The sequence below is a fragment of the Muntiacus reevesi genome, chromosome 7, assembly GCF_963930625.1.
Source record: "Muntiacus reevesi chromosome 7, mMunRee1.1, whole genome shotgun sequence".
In the NCBI taxonomy this organism is placed as follows: domain Eukaryota; kingdom Metazoa; phylum Chordata; class Mammalia; order Artiodactyla; family Cervidae; genus Muntiacus; species Muntiacus reevesi.
In genome coordinates, this window is record NC_089255.1 from 54,301,923 (window position 1) to 54,327,966 (window position 26,044).

The window sequence follows — 26,044 nt, forward strand, 5'->3', positions numbered from 1 at the left end:
TCCTACTGTGATAGAGCTAACTTTCCAGTGGAAAGGCAAACAATAAAAAAATAAATGAATTATTCAGTGAATTAGAGTAAGTACAATTGAAAAACAGGGAAATGCAGTATGATGGGAATTGGGAATTCTAGGTTCCTACATGCAGGTAGAAAATTAAACAGAGGAAAGCCTCAGTGAGACAGTAAAATTTGAGCAAATACTTAGAGGAAGGAGAGGATTTAGCCATGTGAATAGCTGAGGGGAGAGCATTTCAGGCTGATAATAATAGTTTCAGCTAAAGCTGAAACTCCAATACTTTGGTCACCTGATGCAAAGAGCCAACCCATTAGAAAAGACGCTGATACTGGGAATGATTGAAGGCAGGAAGAGAAGGGGATAACAGAGGATGAGATGGTTGAATAGCATCACTGACTCAATGGACATGAGTTTGAGCAAGCTCCAGGAGATGGAGAAGGACAGGGAAGTCTGGTGTGCTGCAGTCCATGGAGCTGCAAAAAGTCATACACGACTGAGTGACGGAACAATGAATACAGATTATCTGGGCTTCTCTGGTGGCTCAGATGGTAAAGAATCTTCCTGTAATGTGGGAGACCTGAGTTTGATTTGCTAGAATAAGCACTAACCTGATTTCTAACACTAGAGACTAGTTTGGCCTGTTTGGGGATGCAGTCTTCTCTTTAAGAAAAAAAATCATCCAATTTATATGAGACATTCCCATGACTTCAGCAAGTATTCTAACACTATTGATGTAGCATCTAGATATAAAACAGTTTGGTTTCTAAGTTTCATTGGGAGTGAATACAAGACCAAAGGTAGGTAGAGACAAACATCCCTGCAAAGAAAGGGTTATGTTCTAGAAACCAACCTCCTACCTTGGCTTTCAAGTCCCTAGTACAGCGATAATTCTCTGTAACTCAAGTCCCAGATGGCCAGCCTACAAAACTACTCAAGTATTACCACCCGACCTGCCTTTTAAGACAGAGGAATTTATGACCACATCTTCATCTTTTCTATCTTTCCTGGACAGCCGATGACTTCATCTAAGAATGTATATCCTGCTTTCTTTGATTTAAACCTTCCTTCTGTATGAAACCTCTCTGTGAGTTGCCTGGGCTTTTGGAGTCTTATCCTGAACTCTCTCTCTGCTTCCTGGCATCATGCTCTCATACATTCTTATTTGAATCACTGACATCTTAGATGACAAAAGCCTTCTTATCACCAACAGAAATCAGCTTCCATGTTCCCTTTTGAGTGATGATGCACACAGATATTTCTCTGTGAAGTCAGAGTTTGCTACCTCCCTAGTGACAAAAGTGCACACACCCAGAAATAGGTTTTAGATTTCAAGCAGTTGGTATAGGGGCAAAGAATTTGAACGGAGCTCCCTATACAAGTTTCTCAGAATTGGTAATGATAAGTTCCTGTGAAGTCAGTTATCAGTATGTGAATTAGCAGTAAGTGTTCTCACCACCACCATTAAGGAATTATGGCTTGTTTTTACTATACAAATAATACATGCTTATGATTTAAAACCAAGAAATAGAAAAAACATAGGGAAATATTTCACAAATAGGGTCATATAGCACATGCTGTTCTATATCTTGGAATTTTTTCAGCTTACCATATGCAAGCATTTATATACCTCATTCTTTATAATGACAACAGAGTAATCCATTGTCTGGATACATTGTATGCTTTTAACAAGTCTTCTTTGTGGATATTTACGTGGTATACTGCATTTCATTTGACAAACAATGCTTAGGTTGCATATTGGGCGGCATATGTTCAAGTGCAAAGCATTACACATGTGTAGCTAGAGGTTCATTCAAAAAGGAAGAAATAACAAAAGAAAGGGTGTATTTACTGAAAATGTTGGTAGATATTGTTAAATTGTCCTTGAAAATGGTTGCTTCAGTTTATATTATTATTTATAAATATTCATATTTACATTAGTCTGGGGCATTTTTAAGTGCTTGTTTCAGATTCTGGGCTACACTAACCTATAGGTCATGAAAATTAGATAAATTATTTCTGGGCTGGCTTTCTTACTCTATGGTCTCCCTCCCAACTTTAAATTTTTTTATGATATATACAGTGAAGTTGCACTTAACCATGGAAGGAGGTTCTGAAGTCAATTTCTAAGGAGGAAATTCTATGTAATCTAAAGTGCTTTTGAAAACATCTTAGATAAGTCATAAAGCACATAGTTTTGTGTTAACAACTTTATAGACTAATATATATTCAAAAATGACAAAATGTACAGTGATGTGCAATGTAAATCAAGTAAATATGGAAAACAGGATTTCACACCATTGTATTCTTAAAAATAAATCCTTTTTAGTTCAAGGAGATACTGACACCACAAAGGAATTCAAGAATTACTCAGAGAAACAATTCTATTTTCCATCTTGTATTAATCTAGTTAATTGTAGAAAGCAGAATTAATGCCAACGGGTCAAAGGAATGTCTTTAACAAAGAGACAGATAACAGAGTTATAAGCTGAGTTAAAGGAGCAAAAAGGGATGGTAAGGTCTCCAGGGACTACATACAGTGGGAAATGGTCACTGTGCCAGGGCTTAAGGACAAAGGGAACGTAATAGTGTATCCAATGCTCAGAGACCAGTTCTAGCTGCTATGGTGTCTGACAGAAGCTGTGAACTGGAGAGATGCAACTACAACTACACTGAGACACAGAGGCAGAAAGTGAGGAGAGGCACCCTGACCTCCCTACTCTTTGCCAGTAGGCCTTCTGCAAACTTGACCAGAAGCCTCCTTGGAAAATGAGATTGGATGCAATAGGTAGGGATCAGCCTCCTGGAGCAGATAGTAAGCCAGAGATGTCAACTCAGGGGCAAAAGATCATTGAATGAATAGGCAGGAAAAACCACTTGTAGTATTTAAAGTATTTTCTTTCTCTCCATCTTTGTCTCTATTTCTCAAAAATTTCTCTCTGCCCATTGATTTGAACTAGGTTAATGATCCTATAATGACACTCCACCGTGCATGATAGCAAATTTAATAGTGAGCTGTTCCTGTTGGATGCTTCTCCCAGCTCACAAAAATGATTAGTAAAATGTCAGATAGGTCACATATACCAAAGAAGCTCAAAAAAGAAAAGAAAGAAATATAAAATTACCTAGGTACATAATATCTGAGTCTCAACTTTTCTCATCTGTGAAACAAGGGGACTGGATTAGAAAGGGCCATTCTGTGACCACACACATTCCCAGATCCTTCTTCAGACCCACTGAATTAGAATCCTTGAGAGTGAGACATCAGAATCTTTATGTATAAAATTCACCGAGGTGTTCCTGGCATGCATCTAGGCTTCTGAGCAACTGTATTCAAGAACTACATGACCCCAAATTCCATGACAATATCATAAAGTTAGAAAGGTGATCAAAAGAATCATTTCTGTTATATAGACAATGTTAGAATATTAGAAATTAAGATATATACATATATATGCTTCTCTAACCTATTCAACATTTTTTAGTATTTTTTCTTTTTTGTATTTTCAGATTTTCATTCTAATGTTGGCAAATAGAATTTCACTGAGCATTTTGCATCTATGTTTCTTCCTATAATTTAGGCATTGGGGTCTGACTCAAACTTACATAAATTGAATCTATGCCATCATTAAGGGAGTAGCTTTTTTAATTGTGGCATCCTTTTGTGATCAATCACCTAGAGCCAGAAATCCTGGAATGCGAAGTCAAGTGGGCTTTAGGAAGCATTACTATGAACAAAGCTAGTGGAGGTGATGGAATTCCACTTGAGCTATTTCAAATCCTTTTAAAAGATGGTGTTGGTAAAGTGCTGCACTCAATATGCGAGCAAATTTGGAAAACTCAGCAGTGGCCACAGGACTGGAAAAGGTCAATTTTCATTCCAACTGCAAAGAAAGGCAATGCCAAAGAAGGCTCAAACTGTAGCACAATTGCACTCATCTCAATTATCTACTTCTGCTTTACTGACTATACTGAAGGCTCTGACTGTGTGGATCACAACAAACTGGAAAATTCTTAAAGTGATGGGGATACCAGACCACCTGACCTGCCTCCTGAGAAATCTCTATGCAGGTCAAGAAGCAAAAGTTAGAACCAGACATGGAACAATGGACTGGTTCCAAATTAGGAAAGGAGTATGTCAAGGTTGTATATTGTCACCCTGCTTATTTAACTTATATGCAGAGTACATCATGTGGAATGCAGGGCTGGATGAAGCATAAACTGGGATCAAGATTGCCAGGAGGAATATCAATAACCTCAGATATGTAGATGACATCACCCTTATGGCAGAAAGTGAAGAGGAACTAAAGAGCCTCTTGATGAAAGTGAAAGAGGAAAGTGAAAAAGTTGGCTTAATATTCAACATTTAAAAAGGTAAGATCATGGCATCTGGCCCCATCACGTCATGGCAAATAGATGGGGAAACAATGGAAACAGTGACAGACTTTATTTTGGGGGGCTCCAAAATCACTGCAAATGGTGACTGCAGCCATGAAATTAAAAGATGCTTGCTCCATGGAGAAAAGCTATGACAAACCTAGACAGCATATTAAAAAGACAGCAGAGACATTACTTTGCCAACAAAGGTCTGTCTAGTCAAAGCTATGGTTTTCCCAGTAGTCATGTACGGGTATGAGATTTGGACTATAAAGAAAACTGAAGCCCAAAAAATTGATGCTTCTGAACTGTGGTGTTGGAGAAGGCTCTTGAGAGTCCCTTGGACTACAAGGAGATAGAACCAGTCCATTCTAAAGGAGATCAGTCCTGAATATTCATTGCAAGGACTGATGCTAAAGGTGAAACTCCAATACTATAGTCACCTGATGCAAAGAACTGACTCATTGAAAAGACCCTGATGCTGGAAACATTGAAGGTGGGAGGAGAAGGGGTTGACAGAGAATAAGATGGTTGAATGGCATCACTGACTTGATGGACATGAGTTTTAGCAAGCTCTGGATGTTAGTGATGAACAGGGAAGTCTGGTGTGCTGCGGTCCATGGGCTGCAAAGAGTCAGACATGACTGAGCAACTAAACTGAATTGGACATGAGGTGAATCAGTTTGCAGTAAGCTCTTGAGCACCATCACTATGTGATCTTAGACAAAACATATTACCTCCAGGTTCTCATTTTCCTCCACTCTCAAATGACAGAATTTGGCTAAATCATTGAGGATGTTCCTTAAAGCCTAAGACCCATTAGTATAAGAAATGCTACATTAAAACTACATGTCTTCCTTTCTTTTCTAATGTTTCATTTTAAAAGAGTCTGGATACAAATAATTGTAAAGTTAGTCCATGTTCGTGGATTGCAATAATTAATTTTCAGTTCAGTTCAGTCGCTCAATCATGTCCGACTCTTTGTGACCCTGTGGACTGCAGCACACCAGGTGTCTTTGTCCTTCATCAACTCCTGTAGCTTGCTCAAACTCATGTCCATCAAGTCAGTGATGCCATTCAACCATCTTATTCTCTGTCGACCCCTTCTCCTCCCACCTTCAATGTTTCCAGCATCAGGGTCTTTTCCAATGAGTCAGTTCCTCGCATCAGGTGGCCAAAGTATTGGAGTTTCAGCTTTAGCATCAGTTCTTCCAATGAATATTCAGGACTGATTTCCTTTAGGATTGACTGGTTTCATCTCCTTGCAGTCCAAGGGACTCTCAAGAGTCTTCTCCAATACCACAGTTCAAAAGCATCAATTCTTTGGCCTTCAGTTTTCTTTATAGTCCAAATCTCATACCCATACATGACTACTGGAAAAGCCATATCTTTGACTAGACAGGTCTTTCCTGGCAGAGTAATATCTCTGCTTTTTTATATGCTGTCTAGGTTTGTCATAGCTTTTCTTCCAAGGAGCAAGCATCTTTTAATTTCATGGCTGCAGTCACCATCTGCAGTGATTTTGGAGCCCAAAAAAATAGTCTCTCACTGTTTCCATTGTTTCCCTATCTATTTGCTGTGAAGTGATGGGACTGGATGCCATAATCTTAGTTTTCTGAATGTTGAGCTTTAAGCCAACTTTTTCACTCTCCTCTTTCACTTTCATCAAGAGGCTCTTTAGGTCTTCACTGTCTGCCATATGGGTGGTGTCATCTGGATATCTGAAGTTATTGATATTTATCCCTACAATCTTAATTCTAGCTTGGGCTTCATCCAGCCCAGCATTTCACAAGATGGAATAATTAATATTATTAATATTAAAATGTCCATACTACACAGAGAAATCTACAAATTAAATGCAATCCCTATCAAACCACCATGACAGTTTTCACAGAATTAGAACAAATAATAACCTTAAAATTTGTATAAAACCACGTAAGACCTGCAATGCAGGAGACCTGGGTTCGATCCCTGGGTCAGGAAGATCCCCTGGAGAAGGAAATGGCAACCTACTCCAGTACTCTTGCCTGGAAAATCCCACGGATGGGGAGCCTCATAAGCTATAGTCCATGTGGTCACAAAGAGTCTGACACAACTGAGCAATGACACACAGATACATTTATAGCTCAATGCTACTACTCAGCAGTTCTATAATATTTCTCAGCCTGGAAGATGCATAGAACCATGTCTTTTTCATGAGAAAAGGAGATCCTTCTAATTAATACTCCATTAACATAGTTAAGTTTTGGGAAGCAAAATGAATTACTTAAGCAACTGACCATAAGAATCAAGGACCCATGAAATAATTTAGAGTTGTTACAGACAAAATGTATGACAAAGTTCATCAGTGATTTGCAAAAATGTGTTTTGTTTAATAGTTGGTTTTAATAATAATGTATGACCAACCTGAATAGCATATTAAAAAGCAGAGACATTACTTTGCCAACAAAGGTCCATCTGGTTAAGGCTATGGTTTTTTCAGTAGTCATGTATGGATGTGAGATTTGGACTATAAAGAAAGCTGAGCACCAAAGAATTGATGTTTTTGAACTGTGGTGTTGCAGGAGACTCTTGAGAGTTCCTTGGACTGCAAGGTGATCCAACAAGTCCATCCTAAAGATCAATCCTGAGTGTTCATTGGAAGCACTGATGCTGAAGCTGAAACTCCAGTACTTTGGCCACCTGATGCGAAGAGCTGATTCTCTTGAAAAGACCCTGATGCTGGGAAAGATTGAAGGCAGGAGGAGAAGGGGATGACAGAGGATGAGATGATTGGATGGCTCCACCAACTCAGTGGACATGAGTTTGGGTAAACTCCAGGAGTAGGTGATGGACAGGGAGGCCTGGAGTGCTGCGGTCCATGGGGTTGCAAAGAGTCAGACATGACTGAGCAACTGAACTGAACTGAACTGAATAATAATGTATCCACATTATTTTATAACATACTTGACTGGGACTGTGGTTAAATTTATGGAGCCAGATCAAAGATTTACTGTATCTTGTTTTTATTCTTGTATTGACTATAAAAGGCATCAGTGAAAATCATTTGTTACCTGCCCAATTGGATCATTATGCATGTATACACACTCAGTCAGGCAAACACACACTTGTGTTCCTTCCAAAATATTTGCACAGAAACAATGCTCTGATTCTTTACATGTCTATCAGTCCTATTAACTCCACTTCAAAAATGTAGAAACTTCAAATTGTTTAAAGAGGGTTTCATTCAAGCCTGGCCTTATGTGTGCTCTGTTACTGAAATAGTGAGATTTCAGGATATCTGGACAAACTCACCTACCCAGAAACTATATAGTTGACCTGTTTGCCAATTCCTTAAATGGCTTTATCAGCAAGAAAACCTGTCATTGTATCACAGAAGAGAAAAGGCGAAAAAATGCCAACATCCCCAGGAGATGCAGTTAATGAACTGAAAATCAATTACAATAAATATCAGAGTCGTTTTACAAAGCAGTGTTGGGAAGGGCAGAGGATAATGAGGCAGCGAGCAGTGGACACAGAACTTGCCATCCCAGGATACTGGGAGCCAGGGGCTGGTGGGGGGCTGCAATGATAAGAAGATGAGCATGCAAGCCCCATTCACTTCTACACAATCTAGCCCTGATTGTCTTCAACATACACAGAAGTATGTCTACTCATTCAGTGCTGTCACTAACACTAATCTCTAACCCACTTCACATCACTGTCTAAAATCATTTCTAAGGTCTCTCAAACCTAGGCCTTCTGATTACAATTAGTGAGACCTTTCTCATAAATATCAGTATCTTCCTATTGTTCACAAGAGGTGGTATAATAACTAAGAGTGATCATTCAAACTCTGGCTCAGCTTAAGGTGACTCAGCTAGGTAAATGACACTAAACTTAATGGCCTGAATCTCTGTTACCTCTTCAGTAAAGTGAGGGCATTAATAGTCATGACTGCATGTCTTAGTTTGGGTTTCTACAAAAGGAGAGGTTAGGATGAGGACATGAGGGTATAAGTAGCTTCTTTGGGAGGTGGTCCCTGGAAGCAGAAAGGAGAAGCAGTAAGAATGAGGTAGAAAAGCAGGGTCTAGTCTAAGGGTACATCACTAGGGCTGCTATTGATTCAGCGAGGCCCTCCGGAGCTGTGGTCTCCTGAAGGGTAGGTAGAAGGCTGACGCATTTTCCTAATAACCCCACAACACCTTTGCGTGAGGGCTGCTGATGGGGATCCCTGAACGTCAGGGAGACTCCAAAGCAGAAATTCAGAAGAATGAAGGCATCTGTTTGAGGTGGGAGGCTGACAGTGAAAGATGAGGCTGAGCAACCATGCTGTGGTCCATGACAGCTGCAGCCAAAACCAGGGGAAGCCTCAGATGTGTGACCTGAAGCTCCAGAAACACTGCTGCATTCAACGGTTTGTGGAGACTTCAGCTGAAAATTGAATGCAAAGAATTCACTTCTGTCATATAGTTTGAGATGAATAAATGTTAATTGCTATCTTTATGTGATGACTCCCTCTTATTTTCTAGGTTTACTAGTAGTAATAACAGCTACAAGTTAAATGAGAATTAATTAATAATTAAATAGCAATTGTCATTAGCTATCTGGTGATTTATCTTTTCTATGTCCTCTCCTAATTATAATTATGATGTCTTTCACTGTATACATTCAGATAAGTGCTAATGAATATCTTTATAATAAATAACTGAATAATAATATTTGATTATAAGCCACAGTACCTCTTTAAACAGTTAGCTTAAGAAACAATTTTATTGTTTTTTTTTAATGACTGCATACTTGGCTTACAACATTCTGTTAATTTCTGCTGTATGGAAAAATGATGCAGTTATACAAATACACATGTACTTTTTCATATTCTTTTTCATAGAGTTTATCACAGGATATTAAATATATTTCATGGTGCTAAACAGTAGGAACTTATTGTTTATCCATCCTATATATACTAATTTGCATCTGCTATCCCTAAAAGAAATAATTTTGAATTGACCTGAATTAGACTGTAACCCTATCAAGGAGTGAATCTAAGCCTTTGTGTCTTGTGTTTTCTCCCATCCCAAAGCCCTAATTCTGAGCTCTTCACACTTCTAGTACTCAAAAAATGCTGTTGGATTTCCTCAGTTCTCTGTGCTGAAATTACCCTGAGGCAAAACAGTTAACCAGCCAGACAGTTCAAGCAGTTGCATGTTTTTGTGTTCCATGAAAGCATCAATAACTGTAGTTATTAACACTGTGTTGAGCACTTTGTGCCAAGTTGCTGAGGCTCAGTCTTTCAAGAAGTCAAACCACAAAAGTAATCATATAATTGATCATGCCCCAAAATGCATTCTAAATGGTTTAGTTCAGTTAGGAAACATATAAGAAAGTAATAGTACTTGGGGCTTCCTTTGTGGTTCAGGGGAAAAGAATCCACCTGCCAATGTAGAAGACCCGGGCTCAATCTCTGGGTGGGGAAGATTCCACATACTGTGGAGCAACTAAACCTGTGCACCATAACTACTTAGCCCATGCTCTAGAACCCAGGAGCTGCAATTACTAAAGCCTGCATGCCCTAGAACCCGTGCTCCGCAACAAGAGAAGCCACTGCAATGAGAAGCCTGCACACTGCAATGAAGAGTAGACCCCACTCGCCGCAACTAGAGAAAAGCCTGCAAAGCAACGAAGACCCAGCACAGCCAAAAATAAAGAAAGAAGATAATTAGTACCATTTGACTTCTGGCTAAAATTTCTCAGAAACAGTTTAAGATCAAAGTAAGAAATCCTTTTGCTTTTGGGGTAGACTGGCTCCCTATTTATATTTACTGGTTTGGCTGAAAGCCTACTTTATTTTTATTTATTTATTGTTAGTACATGGAGGTGTGATTATTATCTGCTGAGTTTGAGGAAACTCAGCCGCAGAGAAATTAAACAACTTACTTAAGATTAGACAACTTGGAGGCTGACTCCAGGGCCCACGTGCTTAACCCTCTACTTGGCTACCTCACTGGTGGTCATTGATGGATATTGTGAGAGATGCCTGGCACACAGCACAGCTTTTAATGACCAGCAACTCACTGCCTATGAGGGAGGCAGCAAGCAAATAGGCACTTTCAGCACAATGAGCCCACTGCTTGCCTGGACCTCCTCCTCAAAGTACTACAAAGATGTTCTTAGTAGATCTGTGGATTTGTATGTATCTCTGGATACACAAAGGTGATGGACTGTGGGGGCCACAGTGGACTAGGGCAAAAAGATAATTAGGAGATTCTAGTAATAGTCCAGGCAAGAGGTGATGGTTTCTAGATCTAGGGTAGAGACAAGGAGATGGAAGGAATTTGCTATGGTTGAGAGATAGTTAGAAGGTCACATGGTCAGGGCTTGTGAAATGACTGATTCAAATTCCGAATCCTTGGTGGAAGCTTCCAGTTAATCAAGCCTTAAGTACTGTGCTCAAGTCTGGGCTGCTAAGTGAAGGGAGGATGCATTTCCAGTCACCTCCATCCTCAGAAGCAGGACACAGGGCACTACCTCTCTCCAAGTACTTACACATCAGGAATATCAGAAAGAAAGGAATTCAGATGCTGAGCAGCCAAATAGAAGACAAATATCTCCTAAAGAGTGACAAGGAATCGTCTAAGAATGATGGTTCTCTGACCTGAGCAAACAGCATAGTGGTGCCATGTGCTGAGAGAGGGAATCCAGGAGGAGAAGCAGGCTCAGGAGACAGAGGATGAAAAGAGTTTACGGTCAGGAATGATGAGTTTGAGATCTATGGAATATCCTATTTGAATCAAGTCCTACATTCATTTTGGTCAATCCATGGTAACTAGGAGAAAAGAAAAAGTCCCAACTGCTCCACAAGACTCAGAAAAATTTGGGCTCTGGATATTTCACCAGATTTGTCTCATACCATTCTCTGCCTTGCTTGATAGACTCCAGCCACATCAGGCTTTCCTGAATTTTCTAAAATATCTCACGTCACTGTCTGCCTTAAGATTCTGGCTCAATCCACTTCCTCTGCCTGGGATGCTTTTTGTATTTCCCTTAGCCTAGTTCAAGGTATTCATTCTTTCGACTTCAGGGCAGATGCCATTTCCTCAGGGAAGACTTTTCTAAACTTCAAATAAGATGCTCTCTTAGCACTTTCTACTTACTTTTCCCACAAAGTTTAAAATAATGTATTTGTACACTTTTGAAATTTAAATTCATCATACATACTTCACAAGGACAAAGACCAACTAAGATTTGTCACTACTATAACCCAGATGCCTAGCCAGGCAATTAGATACTTATTAAGGAATGAGGGAACTAGTGGATGAACTAATGACTAAAAGAATAAATGTCTAGGTTTGGGGAAGGAAGAGTTAGCCCAAAGACACTGATTTATGACCATCAACACAAAAATGACAATTCAAGCCAATGGAATATATGAAATCATTCAACAATAAACAAAAGGACAAAAGCAGTATTATTAACTATTAATTGATATGCATTTCTTAATGTGATCCATGACTCATCTTGCATTGATATTAACTAAAGATTTAATCAAGGAATTTATATTTTCACCAAGTGCTTCCAAGTGATCCTCATGTATTCTAAAATCTGAGAAACCTTAACTTTAAGATTCAGTAGAGAGATACCCTTGACACAGCTCCAAAAGTTTGTATTCCAGACTGCTGCTGCTGCTGCTAAGTCGCTTCAGTCATGTCTGACTCTGTGCGACCGCATACACGGCAGCCCACCAGGCTCTCCCATCCCTGGGGTTCTCCAGGCAAGAACACTGGAGTGGGTTGCCATTTCCTTCTCCAATGCATGAAAGTGAAAAGTGAAAGTGAAGTCCCTCACTCATGTCTGACTCTTAGCGACCCCATGGACTGCAACCCACCAGGCTCCTCTGTCCAGGGGATTTTCCAGGCAAGAGTACTGGAGTGGGGTGCCATTGCCTTCTCCAGAATTGCAGACTAGGTGTTCTCAAGTCCAGAAGAAAGAAGCATAAAGGTATATAAGTAGCTAAGGGTATGCTGTGTGTACAGGGCATTGGAATAGGATTCAGAAGTCCTGGAGTTGATCCTTGGTCCCATCACTTGCCAGTTTTACAACCTACATAACTACTAGTAATGAACTTGTAGGAACAGATACTTGAAGAGGTTGGCTATCTCACTGATGTTTTATGAGAATTAAATCTGTGAGAGTTAATTCTTAAAAAAAAAAAAAAAGCACGAAAGTTGTTTTATGTGTTTAGAAACTGCAAAGAGAACATTGATCAACTTGGGAATTACCCTATTGATCTTCCTCAGATAGTAAAATACTACCCTGTTAACATTGAGTGAATTCACATCTCTGTGTGTGCATGCCCATAAGAGTGTGTATGTCTTTAACTGTAATCACTAAAGAACAGAAATAGAAAATGAAAGCCATGGACTTTCCACAAGACATCATTAAGCATCAGAAAAGGCATTAAGGAAAGAGGAAGCTTAACCTAGATCTCTGGGAAGTAAGATCATATTCAATCTGTCATTTCTTGTTGCCACTATTACTCGCAACCACCAATATCTTTTATCACTAGTCTCATAGAAATGATACTTGGATAATCATGTTGCCTGTAATAATGTCATGTAAAATGGAAGAATGGTCTGATAGCTTGAGTGCTGGCTTATGATTTGGGAGAACAGCTGGTAATTGCAGATCTGCTGACAAATCCATGCTGTCAGGTAAATCAACATTTTACCAGCTCACATCTCCATCTTATGAAGTTGAATAGCAATACTTAATTTCTGAAAGCTTAAACTCAGCAGCAGTGAGTAAGCACACAGAATCTGGAAAAGAAATGCTAACTCTAAATCCTGGCTCTTGTACTTCTTAGTTTCTTTTTCTCTCCTCCCCTTAGGTAAATTTATCTGTTTCTCATCTATAAAAGGGAGATAATAGCAGTATCCATCTCATAGGATTATTGTGAGGACTCTATGACTTAATATAGTATAAAATATGTAGAAAAGTGTCTGGCACATAGCAAAGCACTCAGTAAATGTTATCTATTATCAAGCTACCTATCTTATGGGGTTCTTAAGAAAATTAATGTGTGTCTGTGTGTGCCAACACTACAATAAAAAAACACCCACATACACATCAAGTTTCATACTTGGAGATTAGTTCTATCCTTTTTTAAAGTAGTAATCATGGTTGAATTGGAGAAGAAGTAAGGGATAAGTTTGGGCAGTGAAGATGGCTGGAGGGAGTAGAGAGAGACATTTATTCTAAGTATCACTGCTCAAAGTATGCTTGGGATTGACTACAGAGTCATATCATAGTTGTTAGAATCTGCTGAATGTTATACATTTTTATCCTCTAAGGGTTTCTTTTATTTTGGAAGTAGCCGAGACCCAGTGTGAACCAAGTTTGATGAATGAGATAGTTAACAAGATTGCATAACACAATTTCCTTTTAAAAAGAATAAGAATGCATACCATAGGTTAGAATAAACCATGGTGAAGAAGTCTATTGATGCATTTAGTTCCCTCTGGTCTTGTAGTCTATGTAGGCAACCTAATTTATTAATAATACCTTATCATGGGGACCAGTTTTATTTGTGGTCAGGGTAACCCAGCAACCTGAAACTCGGCATCAGTTCACTCTGCTTGCAAATTGGGCTCAGTCCTTGGATGCCAGGGGAACAATCAAGCTATTTTTATTTTTACCTGTATAGAGACTCATTACTGACTACAGACCCAGGTTCAGACATTTTGGTCACTCTCTAGATGACCAATCTAGTATATCAATCCCTCTGGGATTTGCTTTCCTCTGAATAGTTCCTATTCTGGGATGTTTAGGTCCTTTCTTAATCCCTAAACAAGTAACCAAGGTCCAATCAAAAAAATGCCTTCCTGGAGAAAATTCTTGCCCACCTCAGGTCCCCAGTTCTCTCTGTTCTTGGCTGCTCTTTACCTCCCCAACTGATGCCCAGAGTTAGGCATTAGTAGTCACTTGTAGCCTGAGGTATATTTTCCAAGTAGAAGATTTTCCTCTAATGCATTGGGCTTTCGTTCTTCACTTCCTCCTGAGATTTATCCCAGAGCCTGAGTTACCCCAGTGGGTATATCTAGTCAGATCCCAACACCTCAAACTCTAACCTAATCAATAACAATTGACTAGGCCATACTTCCCTGTGTCTTACACCAGACTCCAGAGTTTCTTTATTTTATCCCACACTCCACAGAAAAGTCTCACATGATTCACAATTTCTATAGAAGCTCTCTATTTGAACTTGCCAAAAGTATATGAACAATGACATTAGCAAAAAAAAAAAAAAAAAAACCAAAACCTATCCATCTGAGATTTTAGCATAATACCCTTCCTTGAATCCCTGGAGTTTGAAATCTATACTGCAGGCTTTGAAGCAATATTCTTAGTATAATCTGGAAATCATCTTCTTTCATCATCAGTTAATATTTCCTTGGAAAATGTGTTATATTTTTAGTTTCCCTACAAAGACAAATGTTCCAGGAATACAGTTTGGGGCCATTAATAATTATAAACAAAATCTTTGAACACTAGAATTTAATTGTTGCTGTTAAAAGCTGACCTTTGTGTATCCTTGTGAATTTCTTCTCTACCTCCTGTAAAATGCTTTCATTCCTCAAAAACTCTGATCACTGGCATTCCTTCATTTCTAATAAAGTCTTTTAATGTGAGAAGTGTCACCCTTCCAGATTTTCTAAACTTTAAAAAATATGATACTATCTCACCCCAAACTATTATCACTCACTTTGTGTTAACAGAGATCAGTATTTACTACAGCAGCCAACGCAAAACTGGCTGATCTTAAAAGCACAACCTATTCGCATGCTTAAAAATATAAGCTTATGTCCCTTCATGAAAAGACTCACCCACACCTGCAATGGGATGTCATGGAAAGAGCATCAGATGCTGAATTCTGTTAAATGTACATCAGTTTCCATCAATACTCTTATTAGCTGTGTAGCCTCAGACCTGACTTTGCCTCTTTAAGACTCAGTCACCTCATTTGTAAAGTGGGGCTAATACTAGACAATGAAGATTAAATATGTACTTAAAGATTCTAGAGGTGAATAGAATTGGAAGGTGTTATGCATGTGTTGGTTCTGTTCCTATCTCTTAGTTCCACACCACATCAGAATAATAGCTTTGGGTCCACTTGGAACTATCTTCTTGTACACACCACCATTACCTGTCTCCCCACTCAAGACATTTATAAACACATGTGTTCTTTTGAGCACCAATCCTGTCTCCTAGAAAAATTACTCCCTTGGGCATTTTGGACTTTCTGTCTAGCAAGAAGCAGAGATGCTAGCTGTTTCCACTGACTGTAAGGATCCTTGGCCCCTTCACTCCTCACATAGATCATAGCCTCCTCAAAAACCAAGACAATCACTTGATATTTGAGGTTATTATCAAGTATTTGGAAGCAAACAACACTAAACCAAAAATGTAATGCTATGCACTGATTTTAAATAGAACATTTTACAAACAGGCTGCCTTCTGTTATCACTAGTACTATTTTACTTGCCTTGAAGAAGGATGTTTAAGTTCCAAGGACTATATATAGTGCTTCTCTATATTTTAATGTGTAGAAATTACCAAAACCTCTTCATAAGTGTAATAACCTGTTGCTCTGGAGAATTAGAAATGATTCTTCATTTTAAGCAAATTATTCACACATTTTCTTAGACTGATTCTGTCTCTTCCAATTAGAAAAGAGGAGATGAAACAATCCTACGTGGGCAGGTATAATATTTGCTACACAGTACTTAGCAGACTCTTCAACTGTGCTATGATGCTCACTTGCATCAAAAAGGCAGACTTCATAGCTCCTGAGCTGGACTCTCCACAGCAGAGGCACAGAGATGTTCAAAAGTTTAAGAAGCACCTCTTGATAGATAAACTTGGGTGAACAAACCTCTGAAACTTAGTTGAAATATTTATTCTTCAACATTAAAGCTGGAATTTAAGTAAATTCAGATGTTTTTAGAGTTGTATAAGTTAATATCATCATAGAAAGAAAGATGTGATTAACTGAGCCAAAGGTGAGAAAAGTCAAGTTTTTCATCACATTCTTCGCATTGTACTATATTAAAATATACCTAATTTTAAAAGTCTTTTCAATAGAAAGAAAGAAAGAAAATTAAAGTTTATCTGAATTCTAAGAATTCTCCACGGAACTAGAGAGGAGTCTAGCATATATTTATCTAGTCCACAAACAAATCCACAAATAAATATATATTTATTTTTGGACTAGATAAATATGCCAGATGCTGGGGCAGGCTCTGGCATTACAATAGCAACGGAAAGGGCAATTCACTCATGGACTTTACAATCCTGTGTAGCAGCAGCCTCTTCCAGAACCTACAGGCAGCCTGGAAATGACATTTCAAAACAAAACATTTTTTACTGCTTTGCTTGAAAAACTTAGTTCAAACTGACTTTAGAATTTAATTTCTGGTAAATTGTACTCAGACTTTAGAACATCATCGTTCAAATATCTGTTGTACAGTATTTTGGGGGCTCTACAAGCCTTGATTTATAAGATGAACCATGTATTTGGACTAGAAAAACTGAGAATGAACTATTTCACAATAAAACCTCAGTGCTTTTCATATTATTTCTATTTTCTTGTGAAAATCCTTTAGTTGGAATGGGCCCTGCCTGTGGCCAAGGTTACCTCCATCTTTCATCATGTCTCTCCACCTTAAAACATGAGCAAAACAATCTCTGAGGTGAGTAAGCATATGGCTGCTCTCAAAAACCAAATTAACCATCTATTTAATTCTGTATTCACCATCTTACTACCTGTATGACACTGAACAACTTATGTAAGCTTTCTGCATCTCAGTTTCCTCACCTGTAAAATGAGATAATAATGGAATCAAATTTATAGTGATGCTGTAGGAGGCAAAGGAATAAAAAGATAGATAAACTGCTGGGAAAATGCCTGGTATATAATAGTGCTCAATAATAAGTTTGCATCTCTAATCATACTTCTGAACCCCTAGGAAATAAAGGCACAATTTCACAATTAAAGGCCAGAGTTTGGATTTGGATTTTATGTGAAAGCTCATGTTTTTTATTCAGTATCCTGCTTCCTTTGATGTAGGCATTCATCTAACATATTCAGTGCCATCTTTGTATAAAGCACAGGCCTAGGCACAGTGCAAATGAAAGGATGACAAGACAAGACTTCTGACCCTCAGATTATTGCTTAGAAGAGAACATAAGGAATACAGATAAATTATCATTATAAAGGTGGATACCAGAGCTCCAAGAAATAGGTATAGGGAAATTCAGAGGAGATATTAATTAATTCCAGTTGATGGGTGGTGAAAGGCTAAGGGGAGAGGATCAGATATTCACCATCATGGTGTGTTTTAGACCAGTTACACACGTAGGGTCCAGCAGCAAGGGAAGAATATGGCCTCATGGAGGTTCTGGCTACACATAGACTAAAATCTCTCTCCTGATTGGCCTGCTGTTCCAAGTTAAGATTCTCATATAAACTGACATCAAACATCCATGTACACTGGGGTCTTTAAAAAGTCCCTCTTTACCAGGACTCTGAAGACAAAAGTTGAAATAATGATTCAAATTCATAAACCATCAATTCCATCAAGTTCTGTCAGGAGAACCACTCTCACATTGTTTACAGCATGAGATCTAAGGTCCAATCTTGTCAGGTCAGTAATGGAGAGAAGACAGCACTGCTACCCAATTGTGACTGCATTGTCATGAAGAGAAAAATACACTGGCATCTGCCCAAAGCCCAGTAAGCAGATGGCCATTGGCACAGAATCCATCACGACAATTGGCACCTCATTGGGATGCTCTGAACCGGGAAGGGGCCTGAAAAATGCCCCCCCTTGGCTGCCCTTCCTCATGAGGCATATTGGTGTCACAGGAGGGGGACAACTGCCTGGCTGCTGCCAGAGAAAAGAGATGGCCTTTAAAATCTAGGCTACTGCAACCTCCTGGGGAGTCAATCTGGTGCCTTTCCAGCCATCAGAGAGCATCTTAAAGATGTATGTATGAGTCCCTGTAGGATAAATGATATCCAACAGGTTCCATTCAAAGTTGGCTCATAGGATAACAAGCCAAGTTCCAAGATGGTAGAGTGGTCTGAGTTCTCTGGAGTCAGCGTGTCAGGTATGACACACCTGGTGTGTTAGGTATGTGGTACACAACTGTTTTACCTATCTTAGGATTCCGAAGTGGGTACTGTGTGAATAACCAAATGAATTCATGTTTTCTGAGGATAAGTACCATTGAAAGACTAGGATCTTAGCTATGTAAATAATCATTATAAGTAACAAACTACCTTGCAAAAGTTTGCTAATTTGGGATTTTTTTATAAGTTGATGAAGATCCACTTTTCTTTCGGAAACATATAGTTTCATTGTATTTATCATATTGCCTAACATTTTGGATACCTTAACCAATTGGGATGAAAACATTAATGTGTTGCACCACAACAAACACACACACTTACACACTCTGCTTATTCTTAATATGCTTTTGAGTAGATCACTCTGAATCCATAGTAAGTAAAATATAATGTCAAAAGCCTGGCCTGTATTTCAGGCTTTGAACTATGAACTGAGTTTCAGTAATAAGAATATCTAATATTAAAAGTCACTCCAAAATAAGATATTCCAGTATGTGTTACATTTACATAAAATTTTGACTACTTTGCCCTTTCAAATCAATTTTAAAAATAGTTGAGAACTCTTCCTTTTAAAAATAACAACCAAAAAACACAGCCAATGTACCCAAGATGCCCTTGACTTATGTTCTTTAAAAAAATTACGTAAGATATGCCATTTTATATGAACAGAATTTTAGAGCAGAGAACCCTAATAGTTATTTCAATTGTTTTAGGGCCTAAAATATTTTAATCATGAAGGTATCTGTTTAGTCAATGATCCACCCATGTCAGCCAGAACATGACCAGTTTGAAGTAGTATCTGATCACAGAAAATGAAGCCATATCAGCTACCAGATAAATTATTATATATTATTTTATAATAGCAAGTAATATTTGATCATATAAATATATAACTTTATGAAGTATTATGCAGAGTATTTTAAAGATGACATTTCCATATTCAAAAAAACCATTAACAGTATATGATCAATTAAAACTAAGATTATATCAAACTATCCTAAAGATAGAAAGAAATAAGCATGCAAATAAAGTAAATGTTAAGGGATTGGGATAAAGTTTGGTTGAGAAATTAAAAGTCAACAAAACTTTTACTTATATGCAGTTACTTTTCAAAAGTATATGATCCAAAATTGTTCCCCCAGGAGGTCAAGGAAAATTATTAGGTAGGGTACTGTTTTCATTTTCATAATGGTCAAGAGACTTCTACTCCATTCTTTGAAGGAAGATACTTGTCTCTATCCCCTTACTGACTCCTTTAAAAGGGTGATTTATGACCATTCAGGCACAGAGTAGGACTTTAATGTCCTCCCTTAGCTGCATCAGTTGGTAGTGAGTGAAGTTGCGGTCCTCCATGGTTCAGGATGGGGTTGGCTGTGTAGACCTAGTTCTTCCTGCTGGCATGCTCCAAAGCACAGAATTGATGGGAAAGGAGTGGTAAATCTAGGAATATATCTTTCTTAATTCTTTAAGATTAAGTTTATCTTTCTCCCAATCCCTATAAAACTTAACAAAACCAAAATGTAGACCCCAGGCTGCTCTTTAATTTCACCCACCCTTCCTTTGATACCTGATGCCATTAAGTTGGAAATATGAAGGGCGTTTTTTGACTAATCCTAGCACAGAAATCTTGATCCACGGAGTATAGTGCTTATTTTAGTATAACCTATTTGAAAGCACCTTGATTTTAAATTGTTAAGCCCAGCTTGTTGGGGGAGCCAAGTAAAATAAGATTCTCAGAATAAACATGCAAATTCCTTGAAACTAAATTTCTTCTCCCAAGAGTAAACACAGAACATGTTCTAAAGAACACAACCCAAAGAGCTCATAATATAGTGGTTAAACATAAATACCTCCAGCCAGGATCTTCTCTTCCAATTCTGCCATTTGCTTCTTATAGGCTTTCAAAGCTGCTTCTTTGAAAGAGGGACGAATCCGCTTTGGCTTTGTGACTTCCACTGGTTGTTCAGGGATGTTTTGGTTTTCATCTTCTTTCATTTCAATTTCAGCCAGTGCTTCATTTAAGGGTTCCAATCCCCCTTCACCAACCACATCATCTGCCTGCCCAACATAACCCTCATCTTGCGGGGTTTCATAAGGGGTTTCATATGAAGGGTGATCATAGTCCTGCATTTGTTCATCTGTTTCAGTAACACTAGTCCTGTTTTCTAGCTTAGCAAGGACTTGTTCCATTACTTCAACATAATCTGTTTCATTATCAGCCACTGGTTCACTATAGTCCTCTTCATCCTCTGCTTTGTAATAATAAGGCTCTGTGTAGACATCAGAGTCGAGGGTTGTACTCGATTCATTTGCAGTTGATTGGGATAATGTCCGAAATCTCCCCATTAAGGAAGAGCCGCTGTCCTCATACCCACTGAGACTCTGCGTGCTTTTGTTCCATACCACTTCCAAGGCTGACTTAGCTCTCTGTAGTGTAGATCCAAATTTGGGGAAGCTGAAAGCCTTATCGGAAAGGTCAATGCTTAATCGACTATGCCAAGATTTGGGTGGGGCATCCTCTGAATCATCACTTTGCAGTTCACTTTGACTTCGATACATCATGGACAACTGGTTTTGGTTTTGGTACAGCTCATTAGAATTAGGTTCCTGATAAGAATTATACTGGCCAACCCATTGTCCTTGTGGTTCATTATCCAGACCGGGGCATGGAGATGAGTTGTCATCTTGGGTTAAATCGTAGCTCTCAGAGTCATCCTGAAGGTCACTGTGGCCCTTTCCCAAGTCTTCCAGGTCTTTATGGTAAACATCAAGTTGTTGATCAGATAGACTGTTTGTGTCATAGTCAAAAACTTCCTGGGTAGATGAATCTAAACCTAAATCGGCTCCTTGCTCTTCTTGATTCCATTCTTTCCATGGAGAAAGATCTTCATGTAAAGAAAGCTGAGAATCACTGTAGTGGCTCTGGTCTCCAGACGCACACACCATGCCATTACTCACTCCACTGTCCACAGTTTCTGTGTTCTCAATTTCACTCTGCACTTGAACACCCTGAGGAGCCCCATTCAAACCCTGATCCTGAGGGCTGTCATATATGGTAGGGATGCCCTCCTGTTTCCTCTGCCAAAGTTCCCGGTCTGAAGAAGACAGAAGGGAGCTTCCATTAGTTCTAGTGAAAAACTGATTTTCTGAAAAATCCTCTGAATAAGATTGACACAATTTGGAAAAATCAGATTCAGAACGGCTAAATTTAGCAGTGAAAAAATCACTCTGTGAGTGCCAGAGAGGTGTCACATCTGCATAATGGGTTGTGGTTTGTTTGGCCAAGTTATCTGATTCTGGCAAATGTGAAGAAATTTTATCATATTCTGATTTATTTGCAATTTTGCTGCTACTAGCAGTTTTATTCTTGGCTCTAGCATTGTGTGATTTTGAACTTGACTTGGAAGCACTTCCTTTTGTTGGAAACTCTGACTTGGAAAGCACAGCATAACTGTTTCTATTGAGGTCAGATCCCAGCTCTCCATCACTGTCATCAGGAGAGTGCCAACTGTTCTTCTTAAGTCTGGGCTCTGGAGTAGACAGCTTTATGTCCATGCTCTCATATGTCTGGGAGGATGGTATCCCTCTTTCTTTTCTTTCTTTGATGTCATGAGTAAGAATATCTGTTGAGATTCCGATGCCTGTTCCTTTGAGTTTATAGGATTTTTTTAAGACTGAATCCCTTTGCTGAGGGGTTTCAAAGTACACAAGGATGGGTCGAGGCTTTGCATTGGGGCAATCCCTTTGGTGTCCTATCCTCTGAGCAAATTCAATTTTAATAGCATTTGGTGCATCAGAAAAACCCATTTTATCTATTAGAATTTGGTACACCACACTTTCAATGTATTCAAATCTTTCTTCAGGCACATTTAAAAATCTCAGGCTCGCCTTGCTTCCCACATGACCTAAGTGTTTAATATAATCATGGATGTCTCTAGTTTCCCTCCGAGACTGGACGAACCCTGTCCGCAGCTGCTCAATTTCGTTTTGCACAACCTCCACGCTGCTGGAGATCTCATCAATGGAGTGCTTGAGAGCATTGACATGCCCTCGGAGTTCAGAAAGTTCTGTTTCGATCTGACTTATTCCCTGAAGTTCCTTAAAGATCATTTCCATGACATCCTGCGTTTGGCTAATGCAGCCAGAGGAACTGAATCCAGGCTCCAGGGCATTGGTCTTTGGGTTTCGGGCAGTTCTGTCCAAAGATTTGCTTCTGATTCCCCAGGTTTTCTTCATTGTGCTCAACTCTGAATCCGAGGAGACACACTCTTGACTCTTTTTCCATTTCCTCAGTTTGCGTAAAGCTCCTAGTTTTAAGCTATGCAGAGTGCGCTCCCCATCGGAACTCCCCTCTGAGGGTGCCAGGCTGCTGGAGCTCTTCCTGTTGCGTCTAACTGGCATCATGCGTGTTGACTGCACCTGGTTTTCTGTGCTGCTCCTTAGTTCACTGAGTGATTCTGAGTAGGAACTCTCAATGGAAGATAACTCCTGAAGGAGCTCCTCATGATCGCCGTTGGTTACAGGAATATTCTTCTGGAGGCCATTGGCAATAGCTACTCGGTAACTGAATGTGGGGGAGAGAGAAAATTCTTTGTTAGCCTCCTCTTCTTCAGTGGATAAGTTGCGAGTGGATGAACACTTTGCAAGCTTCTTCACTGTGCTCTTCAAGGTGTTAGAAAATTTGGGGGTTTTGGTCTGGCCAGCAACAGGAAGGTCTTGATCTTTTTTTGGCTGACGATTCTCTCTTTTTTTGGTTGTATTACCCAATTTCTTTGTAAACATTCCTTTGCAAAGCTTATGGATGTAAGGTAAAATCAGGCTCTTGAAAAGATTAGCCACCATGGAGAGCAATTAGTACAAGCTTTTTCTGTCCCAGGGAAGTAAATAATGTATCAGGATGGAACTCTGTAAATCCAAGACCAGCATCACTGTTCAGATGTTCTGTAAATCAGTGAAAATAGCAGGAAGGGCCGCTGTGGCTGCCACAGTGTCACTATCCTGGGAAAACCAGAAGCCAGGCTCCATTTATGAAAGACATTTATTCTCTCTTGGAGGAGGGGTTTCATGAGTTTCTTTCATTTCCATGTAACTTCAGGCAGTACCTAAAAAAAGGAATTCCAAAGTGAATATCAGAATTAGATCCTAGATTTAGCCTATTGCTAACAGTTTTCAAAACTATTCAAAATACACAGTGTGTGAAAAATTGCAGAGGGGACACAGAAATATTTGAATTTCAACACACACTTTTAAAACCACTAGGTAAGGAAAGCAGAACCGATAACTGTGGGTTTTTTTTTTTTTTTCAGTTTTATTTATTTATTTATTACTTTACAATATCGTATTGGTTTTGCCATACACTGACATGAATATGCCTTTCCTTTTCCTAAATCACTTATGTGTAGACACAGTTAAAATATTAGTAAAGGTAATAGTAATTATTTAGAAAAGTTTGTTTAAGGTGACAGGCAAATTTTAATAACTATTATATATTCACTATATGAGCTTATCATTTCCACTTTGTATCTTTTCCTAAAATTACATTTACTTATACAAATACTACCTTTCAATTTAAATATATTTGCCCCACCTCAAACATTTAAAATTCACTGAATTAATATTATTCATGTAAGATTTTGTCTTATTCAAATAGTCTTACTTTTCTAGGTATTCAATGAGTGATAGTTTCTTAAATAGTGATTAAAATAATCCAAGTAAGAAAATATTTCATAGGATGATACAAATACCAAGAGAAAATACATCCTGTATAAACATCAAATTTGTCAAAGGAGTATCATGAATTGAAAAAAATAGACAATTATATAATATTTAGGCATATAATAACAACAAAGACACAATAGGAAAATCTTATATTTTAAAATAAGGATAATACATCTAAATTCTTAGAGAATGTAGCTTGGAAAAGCAAAGCCACCCTAACCAACCAGTACAGACTTGTGGCAGGTGCAGGAAACCCATCCCTAGGGTTAAGATCCTAACTGAAGATAGAGTGCCAAATCACGAAAAGAGATTGTACCACAAATAAAACATGTCTAAAGATAATAAAAAATTGGTTGGACATATAATTCATCCTATGATTTGGTGTTTTATAATGCAAATGACCACATAACTAAGTTATATTTGTAGCAGTTAGCTTCTTGACTTACGTGAAGACGACAATGAGAGTTTACATTAATTTTGCTGGTTTATCAGCACTATGCCTTGTATGTAATAGGTATTCACATATAATTTTGTTGACTTGAACTATTTCATCACTAAAATATATCACAGAATAATAGTAATGACCAAAAATCTTTGTTGATATCAACTATGGATTTGAGTAGATAAATGCTCTAATTCTTTAAAGAATACATCATAAAACTGCACATTGTTTTAGGAGCCTGATGGCTCTTTATCAGCTCCCTCCATTTGGAAATCTGCCAATTTCACTTCACTAGGATTCTGCAGGGACTTGGGGAATGCGTTCTCTGGCCAGGAGCTAAGCTTCATAAGGGACAGGGCACTGCACTGCAAGAAGGAAACAAAACAATGGAGGAGAGAGACAGACTCTGAATCCATGTCTTTTGGATTTCATAAACAGAGTCAAATTTTGCTTGTCTGAGAGAATTTGTCATTCATTCAGAATTACATGCCAGGACCTGTTTTCTACTAATAAAAATGTCAAGAAATTAATTTCTGAATTTAATTCAAAAAACATTTATTGTACCCCTATGCAATCTCTCCTGTGGGGGGGGGGGGGTGGGGAGACATATTGGAAAGTTAAATAGCAGTAGAGTAGATAAATTATTTTAAAGCCAACTTCAGTAAAATAAATTGCTCTACTAATCCCTCTGTCTAAGATCCTGGGTTTCCCAAACCTTGAAACAAATACATGTTTTCTGTTTAGATGAAAGCAGCAATTTTGTCAATGCCCCTAATATTTTCATGAAATTGTGTTTAGACTTCCTGACCTGTGTTACTAGTTTAGAGTTATTGTTCTACACAATAATGGTTGGAACAATTTTAAACAGGAAAATTTAATCTGCAATGATGCCCTGCTTCAAAACGCAAACCTGAGGGTATGTGGACACTGTTGTACAGATGAACTCACTTGTTCTGTATTCTAACCACATGGAATAACTTGTTATTCAATACAGGCTCTACTCTCTTTCACACCTCAATAACTTTTCTGTTCTCTACACCTGGAATATCATTCATGTCTAGCCTTCCTTGTCTGTAAAATTTGTGTTTCAGCTTCAGAATCATTTGTTCAGTGAAGACTTCACTGACCACCCACACCAAGCTTTTCTCTTTGCCACACTCTCCCGCAAGCCAGTGCATAGACAATACATATTCTTCCCTACTGTACTCTCATTCCTGTTTCCATCCCCTGGCCTATGTCCTATTTAATGGTAAGAATGACTTGTCCAGTTTCAAACATCCTGAATCCAGCATACATAAAAACATTCAATAAATAGTTATTGAAGAATT

General features: G+C 38.6%; 1 protein-coding gene across 2 annotated transcripts in view; it reads right to left on the reverse strand.

Moving 5' to 3' along the window:
- UNC13C (unc-13 homolog C) overlaps positions 1 to 23,398 on the reverse strand; it is a 621,734-nt gene extending 598,336 nt beyond the window's left edge. For both annotated transcript variants that reach the window (XM_065940669.1, XM_065940670.1), the window contains exon 1: positions 20,407 to 23,398. In XM_065940669.1, coding sequence (XP_065796741.1) covers positions 20,407 to 23,398 — 2,992 coding nt within the window. The remainder of the gene's footprint in view (positions 1 to 20,406) is intronic.
- Between the last annotated feature and the right edge of the window lie 2,646 nt (positions 23,399 to 26,044).